The sequence below is a fragment of the Lycium ferocissimum genome, chromosome 7 (genome assembly GCF_029784015.1).
Source record: "Lycium ferocissimum isolate CSIRO_LF1 chromosome 7, AGI_CSIRO_Lferr_CH_V1, whole genome shotgun sequence".
NCBI classification, from domain to species: domain Eukaryota; kingdom Viridiplantae; phylum Streptophyta; class Magnoliopsida; order Solanales; family Solanaceae; genus Lycium; species Lycium ferocissimum.
This window is the reverse complement of record NC_081348.1, coordinates 59,343,676-59,354,420: the sequence shown is the minus strand read 5'-3', so window position 1 is coordinate 59,354,420 and position 10,745 is coordinate 59,343,676. Positions and strand designations below refer to the sequence as shown.

At 36.1% G+C, this 10,745-nt stretch overlaps 1 protein-coding gene across 1 annotated transcript; it reads left to right on the top strand.

Moving 5' to 3' along the window:
• Positions 1–7,760: 7,760 nt before the first annotated feature.
• On the top strand, positions 7,761–8,844 carry LOC132062396 (ubiquitin C-terminal hydrolase 12-like). Its single transcript, XM_059454975.1, has 3 exons — positions 7,761–7,915; positions 8,022–8,125; positions 8,684–8,844. Exons 1-3 carry the CDS (start codon positions 7,761–7,763, stop codon positions 8,842–8,844), a joined length of 420 nt encoding a protein of 139 aa, XP_059310958.1.
• The last annotated feature ends 1,901 nt before the right edge of the window (positions 8,845–10,745 follow it).

Sequence of the window (10,745 nt, the reverse complement as noted above, 5' to 3'; positions counted from 1 at the left end):
AAAAGAAGAATCTTCAAGGCGGCGGATGTCCTCGTGCTCACCCTGTAGACTCTAAACAAAGAACTTTCTAACGACTATCGCCCACAAGAAACGAGAGGTCAATCCCACTCGGAATTCTCGCCTTCATAAAAGAATGCTCGCAAGTACGTGTCAGGTACAAACAACAAGATCGGTAGGTATCATAGGCCGACTAAGACTAGTTGACATATATAAAGACAATAGGTAAGAGAAAACAAGCAGCCATAGAGTACAAGTCATGTTTCCAAGAAATCGACTCACATAATCAAGCCTTGATGTAACAACTAGCCCCAAGTAAAACAAATATCCAAGTATACCGAAAACCAAGTCCCATCAAGACAAATCAACACGTAGCCCATATCAAATACAACCCAAGAATATGACCAACACAAAGATCCAAATCATAAGCAACCACGAAGCCTAATCAAGCAATGCAATATGAGATATGAATGCAATGCAATGCAATGCCTGTACTCTCGTACTCCAACAACGGAATACCTCCACGCCTCGGCAGCACAACCCATGTGGGACCCTCGAAGTCCAAGCACTGTCACTCCGCACACCGCCGTAGGACCCAATTATCTACAAGTATTGCAATATCGGTGTTCCATATTAGCCCATCCGCACACAGCTCAGAGGTGACTTACCATGTTCCATAATCATCAATGTTCCTTCTCATTTCCATCAATAGTGCAGTCACACAGCATAATAAGATGATATGAAATAAATATGGTACGATGCAAGTACAAACAATGAATAATATCAAGTTCAAGTTGTGTCGCACACAGCGCACTAATATCATCAACAAGTGATCCACACAACAATCATAATGAATCTCCAATTTCCATAATAATAAGAGCCAACTATCCTAAAATGGCTATACCAATAACGAGGTGTACACTAAGTACCAATATCAATATCAAGTAATTTCATCTTTCCGATTTACTCCCAATTAAACAAAAATCCACCAATTTATACACAACGTACCAAACAGGGTCCTATGGAGTCTACAGGCCACTAGCCCGATCAAACAAGTCACAAGCAATACCAAACCCTAAGGCAACATCCAACCCAACTTCGTACCCGAAGGTTTACATGAAATCTTCGAAAATATCATCTAAATATACGCTTCGCTAGCCGAAGTCTCACCACAGGGGTAAACCGTAACCTACCTAGAAGGCCGAACAACAATATCACCAACAATCACACGTTAGCCTTTCCTTTCCTTTGAGCCTCGAGATTAAGAAAGTCTAAGCATATTCAAATCATGGAATTAGAATCAAGAACATCAAATAAACCCTACTTCTATTCATGAACTAGAAGGGTGAAATTAGGAATCTAAAGGTCCCAACATGAAATTAAGCCTCTAGGTGATCATTCCCATCAATAGCAAGCTAGAATAATCAACAATTCACTCAATTTCAGATTCTAGGCAAACCCCCCATATTTGGGTATAAACCCTAACTTCCAAATCCATATATTATCCTCTAGATTCCATAATTAATTTTATCTTTATAAATTTTTTTATAAAAATTGAAAGATTTGTGTGGTTAAAAATTAAAAAATTTGAGTGGTGGTGTAAAAATCCCTTTTAAAACTTTTTTTAAGAATTTTTTTTTTTTTTTGGAGGGGGGGGGCGGGGGCGGGGGAGGGGAGGGATGTGGTGGTGTAGAAAAATCAGAAAAGAAAATTAAAAACTTCAATTTTTTTTGGGGGGAGGGGGGATGGGTGTGGGGCTTGGTGTGGTATGGGGTGATGGGGTTGGCGTGGAGTTGGTGGGGCTTGGTGGGTATTTTTCGGAAAATGTTTTCTACCAACCAAACGAACATGAGAAAATAAGTAAGAAATTCACTTATTTTTCACTACCCAAACGAACATGAGAAAATAAGTAGAAATTCACTTATTTATTTCTACTTATTTTCCAAAAACACCTTTTTCAGGAAAACATTTTCCTCCATATTGAACACACCCTTAATTTTTACTTGTTTTCCTAGTTTAAAGTTGCCTAGTTAGGTTTTACTATTTATTATTTCATAAAAGTAGTATTCGTATCCTATGCTATTTTTGATAGGTTTCCTATATATAGGGTGCATTTAGTTCTTTTATTTCTTGAACATTATTATTCTCGAGAGTCTCTTCTTCTTTACACCTTTGTGTTGATTACTTGAGATTTATCTTACAACCTTACAAAAATGATTCTTGTAAGAGGTAAGATTATTCGTAAACAACCATCTAGATCACTTTGTTATCTAAGTTCTTGAATTAACTTTATTAGTATCATAATTAGCTTTAATGTTCCAATTGTTTGAATATTAAGATCGATTAGGATTTTCAGCACTTATTTTGAAATTTGGTAATTTCTCGAATTTCGCACTTTAAATTCCTGTCTTTGATCTTCATAATTTTATCACCCTCGAAGTTCATCAGCAACAGAGAATTGGACTGGATGGTGGTACGATCCTCCATACTTTATTTATCAACCTGGCTACTCTGCACCTTCAACAATTTCGTATATATATAGGTTACACCAAATGCAATTTCAATTTGTAGCCACTACATGTGTATGTGAATTTGTTCATTTGTTTGGTTTCTTTTTCTTCTTTCACAATGAAAACTTAAGTTAACAAAGCACTTAGGGTGTGTTCGGTATGGAGGAAAATATTTTCCGGAAAATGTTTTCCAATTTTCCCATGTTCGTTTGGTCAAAAATTTTAGAAAACATTTTCTTTAAGAAAATAAGTTCCTCAAAAATTGGGAAAATGACTTTCCTAATAAAAGTAGGGAAAACAGGTCTATAAGTGCATTCCACCAACCACCCAACCCACCTCCAACCACTCCCACCACCCCACCCCTTCCCCCACCCCCAACCACTCACACCACCCCGCCCCTTCCCCCACCCCAACCCCACGCCTACCCCACCCACCCACCCTTGCCCCACCCCCTGGCAAAAAAAAAAAAATTAATTTTGTTTTGAAAAAAAGTTTTGAATTTTTTTTTTTTTTTTTTTGGTTTTTTGCACAACTCCACCCCCATCCTCACCCAACCCACCCCTGTCCCACCCCACCCCATGCAAAAAAAAATTAATTTTGTTTTGAAAAAAAAGTTTTTGAATTTTTTTGTTTTTTGCACAACCCCACCCCCTCCCCAAAAAAAATTAATTGTCTTTTGAAAAAAAAGTTTTGAATTTCTTTTTGTTTTTTGCACCACCCCTGCCCCACCCCCACCCCCACCCCCAAAATTAATTTTGTTTTGGAAAAAAAGTTTTGAATTTTTATTTTTTTGGTTTTTTGCACCACCCTACCCTTATCCCACCCCCACTCTCCTCCCAAAAAAAAATTGTTGTTTTGAAAAAAAAGTTTGAATTTTTTTTTTTTTGGTTTTTTGCACCACCCCACCGCACCTCACGCACCCTCGCTCACCCCCACCCCCCCCCCCCCCCCCCCCCCCGCCAAAAAAAAATTAATTTTGTTTTGAAAAAAAAGTTTTGAATTTTTTTTTTTTTTTGGTTTTTTGCCCCACCCCCTTTTCCCCGACACCCCACCACCCCTCCAAAAAAAATTGAGGATGGGGAGTGGGGCATGGGTGGTCATGGGGAGTTGGTGTGGTATGGGTCCACACCGGGGGGTGGGTGGAGAGGGGATGTAGTGGTTTAGAAAATTAAGAAAAAGTTTAAATACTTAAAAAGAAAAAAATTGGGCGGGGGGGGTGGGGGTGGGGTGGGGATGGAGGGATGGAGGCGGAGTCATGGGCTTGGTGGGTATTCTCCTGAAAATGTTTTCTACCAACCAAACGAACATGAGAAAATAAGTAAGAAATTCACTTATTTTTCGCTACCCAAACGAACATGAGAAAATAAGTAGAAATTCACTTATTTTTCAAGAACACATTTTCCTTCGTACCGAACACACCCTAATTATGTAAAAGTGGGGTATGAAGGTGTAAAAGAAGCTATTAAAGTGTTTAATCTTGTCTCAAACAATACCTAATGTTCAATCGCATTACGGAAAAGTGGCCAAAATTACCCCCGAACTTTGAAAAATAGTTCATTCATACCCTTCGTTATACTTTAGGGCCAATTATACCCTTACAAAATGATACTACGGGGTATAATTATACCCTTCCGTGTAACTATTGCCACGTGGCATCATCCCAACCCTTCAAAATTATTTTACCTCAAATAATTTTTTACCCACTAATACGAAATTATTATTTTTTTTTGAAATTTCAAACTAATACGAAATTATTATTTTTTTTTTTTTTTGTCGAAAAAATTATCCATATTATTTTTTCCGAAAAAAAAAAAAAATTGGGATGGTGATTGAGTTATTTTAGTGGGTAAAAAAAATTATTTGAGGGTAAAATAATTTTGAAGGGCTATAGATGATGCCACGTGGCAATAGTTACATGAATGTATATATAATTGACCCCATAGATAACCGAAGCAAGATAATCGGGCCAAAGATAACGAAGGTGTATTTATGAACTATTTTTCAAAGTTCAGGTAATTTTGACCCTTTTCCGATTGCATTATTGTCTTTCCATTTCAGAAGGGTCAGAAGTAAGCATGAAAAATACAGATGTATCACCAGTACGTTACTTGTTGAAGATTGAATCCTTTTCTTCGCTCTCAGAAAATGGTATCACCAAGTATGAAACAAATGAGTTCAAGTCCGGTGGCTACAACTGGTATTGCTCATCATTAACTTCAAAATATTTGTCTAGACTTCAATCTCTTTTTTTTTTTTTTTTTTGCTAGTTGCTTGAATTTGATATCTCTTCTGGACAATCCTTTAGTGAGTAGTTGATAATGAGCTCTGACAAAACTTGCATCTATTTCCCTGCCCTGAAATAATGTAAACTAATACAAATCCTTCAAATTAAAAGTGAAAGCTAACAAAATTTGACTGATACATCACAGTTGGATCCTAATACTTATGTAATATAATGGTAGTAATATGTTGCCTATTTGTCAATTTGGCAAGAAGGGAGAGGGCTTTCAAAGGGGCTCGTGGGGACCCGATAGCTGAGCTTATTAAGATTAATTTAAGCTAAAAGGTCAAAAACTAAGCTTAAAGATGCACCACGTTATAAAATAAATTTTGAAAACTCGACGAATATGTTACTCCATATATAATACATACTTGGTGTATTTAACAAAGAAGAAATTAGTAACAGGAATAAGAATCATGTTCCTGTTAATAGCAGCGGAAAATTCACAGAATTTTTATTGAAGAGTCGCTCCAAGCCAATTTTACTTTATTAGGAAATAGAACACTGATATCCACAAACTAAATGCCTTTTTCTCTTTTTCTGTGTGTTTTTCTTTCTAAGCAAGAATTATGTTTCTCTGTTGGAAGAGAGATATATATGAAGAGAAAGGAGAGAAAAAGGAACAGTTCACTACTGAGCCACAACTCCCAGGTTGAAAAAGAACCGAAAAGGGCTAATTATATTTCTCGTTATACTTTGGGTCTAAATGTACCCCTATTGTTATACTTTGGGTCTAAATATACCCCTGCTATTATATTTTGGCACAAATAGACCTCTTATTTTAACGGACGGACTCTTGTTATGATCCTATTGGTCTATTTACCCGATATTCAATTAATAGACCCGTACCCATAACCCCATATCCTTTCTTCCCTTTGGCCAACTGCAAAGACTCAAAACACTGGCCGTTTGCACCTCCTTATTCTCCGGTCAAATCCTATCGGAGCTTCTCATTGCGGAAAGCGAAAAACAGCTGATGCGATTGATTTATTACAGAAATATTCTTCGAAAATTCTAAGACGAGATTTCAGATAGTTCAATTTTCAGACATATGTAGGAGTAATACATAAAATCGTTACCTATTATTATCATTAATCGGTCAAACATTTTTGGCCAGATCAAAGCATTTGGGGATCTTGGAGGATAAGAAACTTTGTTATCACATTATATTACTAGATACTGGTTGATTTGATCGAAGAAATTATTGTGTCTTATTATGCCCTCTGTTCTTGGAAACGTTTTGTTTAATTTTGGGATTTCTGGTGTAAGGATTTGTTGCCTTCCGGTGGGATTTGACCGGAGAGTAAGGGGTGCAAACGGCCAGTATTTTGAGTCTTTTCAGTTGGCCAAAGGGAAGAAGGGATATCGGGTTATGGATACGGGTCTATTAATTGGATAACGGGTAAATAGACTAATAGGATGATAACAAGAGTCCGTCCGTTAAAATAAGAGGTCTATTTGTGCCAAAATATAATAAAGATGATATTTAGACCAAAGATAACAATAAAAGTAGACATTGTAATCTAAAGATAACGAAATATAATTAAGTATATTTCCTAGAAAAAGAAACGTGCAGTATTTTTGTTTTCTTTAAACTTCCTAGATAATCTCCCTTAAGTTTATCTCTTCTAAATGGGCCGGGTCGGGTTCACATGGGCGACCCACGACCGAACCCAATATCCAACAATATCTGATCATTAATCGATTCTTATTTGTTATGATGGATGGGTGTGTGTGTGTGTTCAACTCTAATAAGTGGCCAAAGAGGAACAATCTATAGTCTGTTTCAATCTGTACATACATTGACCAAATAATGGTAAAGATTTATTTTCTGTAAAACTTTAATTTGTCCAGTACTCATAGCTGACTCCATGATGAATACCTATTAACTGATTCAGTATGCTCATTTTAGATATGTATACATAGTATTGAGACAAGTCTTTGAGGGCATGTACCATTGATTGGTAAAGAAATACAAGAAAGGGCAAGTTAATTATGAGCTATGAAGCTATGTAGGGGTGTCAAATATGCGGGTCAAAATGGACTGAGTTAAATGAGCGGATCAAAATGGGCTGTGCTAATAACTTGGGCAAATTTAGCTATGGATTGGACAAGCAAATCTTTGTTGAAACTGACTTTACTTTCGTCCTGTCTGTGCTTTTGTCTAGAAGTCTGGATGCATTGCTCATGGAGTAGAATTGTTAATTAATCTTTGTTGAAACTGACTTTACTTTCGTCCTGTCTGTGCTTTTGTCTAGAAGTCTGGATGCATTGCTCATGGAGTAGAATTGTTAATTATATTATTCCATAGCAATAAATATTTTTTGTTACATGAATGTTTAAAATTATTTCCTTGGCTATAGACTTGTTTCGATATATATATATATATATATATATATATATATATTTTTTTTTTTTTTTTTTTTAAATTATTCAAAATTTCCTGAACTGTTCATGAACATGGGATAGGAAAATGATCATTCATCCTGATGGAAATGAAGATGGACAAGGCCATATATCTGCATACTTGGCCATCGTCGACAAGCTCCTTTCAAGCTGATTGGGAGGTGAATGCCTCATTTAGCTTCTTGATATTTGATCAGATTCATGACAACTATAATCTATTGAGAGGTATAGTTTTCTTTTCCTCTTGATGTAACATGTCTTGTTTTCCATGTTACAAATCCCAATTTCGGCGGACGGTTACTTGTACATCTTTCATGACCCGATTCTCTAGAAGTACTTTATTTTCAGTGTATTGAAGCAAGCTAATTTCATATATAAATAGAAACTTTCGATTTAAGTAGGCAGTAAATTGATACTATGTCAGATACACTTGCTAGGACTATATTTATTTTTGATGCAGAGATGGAGCGGCGTTTCCGCAATATCCAGACTGAATGGGGTTTCTCGATTTGTATATCTCATGCAACATTCTAAGATCCCTCTAATGGTTACCTTGTTAATGACAAATGTATCTTTGGAGTTATATGTCATCAATAACCAGGGAATGTTTGTCCTCATTGAATGACATTGAGCCTTATAAGCACGAAAGGAAGATTTCTGAATTCACAAAATTGAAGAATGAAGTGTGTTCTGAAGAGTTTACTGTTGGGGATTGTAAATGGTATATTGATAATGTCTTTTATCCATCATATCAGTTCTTACTCACTTTTCCTCCAGTGTTTTTTCTTTGTAGTGTAAATACAGTTTGGTGTGTTTGGAATATGCAGGAAACTTTCGTTATATCCTAACGGTAATAGTGGACAAAATGGCCAGAACATCTCCGTCTTTCTTGAATCAGTTGATGCTGAAGGATTTGATTGCAAAAAAAAAGGTCAAGGCAAAATTTAGCACTTCCATCAAAGACAGGATTAGTGGTAAACATCACAAGAAGAGTGGTACATTCTCTTATTACTTTTTCTCAATGAATAGTATGATTTCTCGTTCCCTAATTACCTGCAGAAGTTGGTAAGGTTTTATCAGGAAGAAAATGTTAAACTTCTGATTGCCTTCATTTGGAATAATTTTGCGCAATTCGAATTCTCCTTATTAGACGAAATGACATATTTGAGTAAATAGGTGTTTTATGTGAGATAATTATTTGTATTTCACGTATCAGGGAATGATACATTGCCATATGCTCCACTGCCCTAGCATGGCTAGATTGGTTTAATAAGACCACCTAGTTTTTTGAATTTTTATCAAATCAGTTTCATTTAGCAAGCTATCTGGCTGTTATGTGAATAACTGACTAAAATTTTGGTCTTTTATCAAATACTCCGATCGTTTGTGCTATAAAAAACTGTTTCAAATCCATGTCAAACAGATCCTTCAATTTTATTGGTTTCTACATCTGACCTCCTTCGAATAATTTGACGTTGTCCTTTAGCAGGTGGTGTAAATTGTTACTCGGCTGCTGCACAGAGTTGGGGTTGGCCATCATTTATGCCATTATGTGAACTCAATGATCCTAAGAAGGGCTTCCTTGTTGATGACTGCTGCATTGTGCAAGCTGATGTTTCTGTAGTTGGTGTTGTCAATTGTTTAACTTAATCCTTAGCTTGGAGTTTGATTCAACAAGATTTAACGGGCCGGAATTCTTGAACAATGTTCCTTAATTTTGGCTTGAAACATCTCTCTGTTTCCTTTGGCCGCACAGAATTGATATCTTGTCATTTAAACTTGATCATTTTACTGGTGCCTTTTTTTGATTTTGTCATGCCATGTTGACTAGTAGTAATATACTAGAAGTGAGGCTACCCATGAGTGCAGCTAATGTGTCTGGAACATATAGCCAAAGCACTCAATATATTATGCATTTCAGCTATTCTACTCTCACAATCCGAACTTGGGCTGTGACTTGATGCATAGGATTTATTATATACCAAGCCTTTCCATATCCTACGGAAAATTTGGCAGATTGTTTTGCTGATTTTGGACCATTTTTTTCATATTATGAACTAGTCTCAACATTATATCTATTGTACTTGACTTTTCTACCAAGACATATGTAGCATAACAGTAGGTGACCATTGTCATCCTTTATATCATATTATATTCATACAATCTCATAAGGGTTTTGTATAATCCTTACATAACGTAAGATCTTACTAACATTTTTGAGTTGTACCCTCGTGGCCATGACTAACGGGGCAACTGTTGAAGTCAAAATACATGTTAAGCTGCAGGGCTCACCTAAATTATCAAGCTCTAAACCTGAGGAGTTGTGTCGCGCCTTTGTATCAACAGGAAGAGCTGGAAGCAACTTGAATTTGTATGATGAATAGCTTTTTTTTTGTTGGGAGGGCACTTCTTTCATGTAATGGACCAGCATTGCCTCCGTAAATTGGAGATGATCAGTCATGCTTAAATCAGAGCGGACAATGCTTGTTGGTTTCTGCTTGGAGAAAATTTAAGCAAGTTCTTAAATTGGAAGAACTTCGTAAATATATCTTCAGTATGGAAATCGAAAGAATCCAATTCGAGCAAGTTATTCAATTTTTTTTAAAAAAATTGGTCAAACTTTTTTCAATCTAAAGTGTTTCGCGCGGGAATCCATCGTCTGTAGGAATCTTTCTTAGAAATCGCAAAAAGGGTCTATTTGGCATTGGACTTGTAAACCGGTTCATAACCTTTCGGGCACAGCCAATCTCTATTCGAACTCCCTTTACTTGTAGGAGTACATCTTGGATTTGTCAATGGCATTTCAAGCACATCTATGCTTTAATACTGATACATCATTCAGCGAGTATACCAAGTCCTCTGTTAGGAACTCAGTCTCATTGTAAATTAACAATTTTAATAGAGTATGAGACAAGGTTCAACACACCAAGAAATTGCTTCCGAAATGTCGCATATGAATTTCCCTTTCAAGGAAAAGGTGCATAGATTCTTCAAAGATCTGGGGTACCTGATGGGAGCATGATTTCTTATTGAGTGAATAGGTTAAAAACACATCTAAACACTTTCGCGAGGTTCATACTAGTTACCATTACAAACCTAAACCATCAATTAGAGGACCAACTTGCGCCTCTATGCATTATCTCTTAATAAAATCATATACACACATGTGGCCATAGCAACAAATGAAGAGTGTCTCTAATAGTATTTTGCACCCATCGTCCCACCCTGATTTAAAATAGGAAAACTTGCACTTTTAGTCCCTCGAGTATTAATTAATTCTAATGGTCTTTGTGATATTTATTTAAGTACGTTTAACCTCCAATCAATTGGAATGTGCATTTTTATTTCTCTACTTTTGAAATTTAATTAATTTATCAAATTATTAACTTTTACAAAGACGTAATTAATTACCCATGTGTTATTATATTATATTGTTACACCATATTTGAGGCCTGAGGATATAATTCAAAAAATAACCTGACATAATATATTTACATGAGCACCCAGGGGTGTGGCCTAGTGATTAATGAAGTGAGTTGAATACCATGAGG

Coding starts and splice junctions, on each gene's coding strand:
- LOC132062396 (XM_059454975.1), top strand. CDS start 7,761: ATGTATCTTTGGAGTTATATGTCATCAATAACCAGGGAATGTTTGTCC. Junction 7,916..8,021: donor ACTGTTGGGGATTGTAAATG/GTATATTGATAA, acceptor TGGAATATGCAG/GAAACTTTCGTTATATCCTA. Junction 8,126..8,683: donor ATTTGATTGCAAAAAAAAAG/GTCAAGGCAAAA, acceptor GTCCTTTAGCAG/GTGGTGTAAATTGTTACTCG.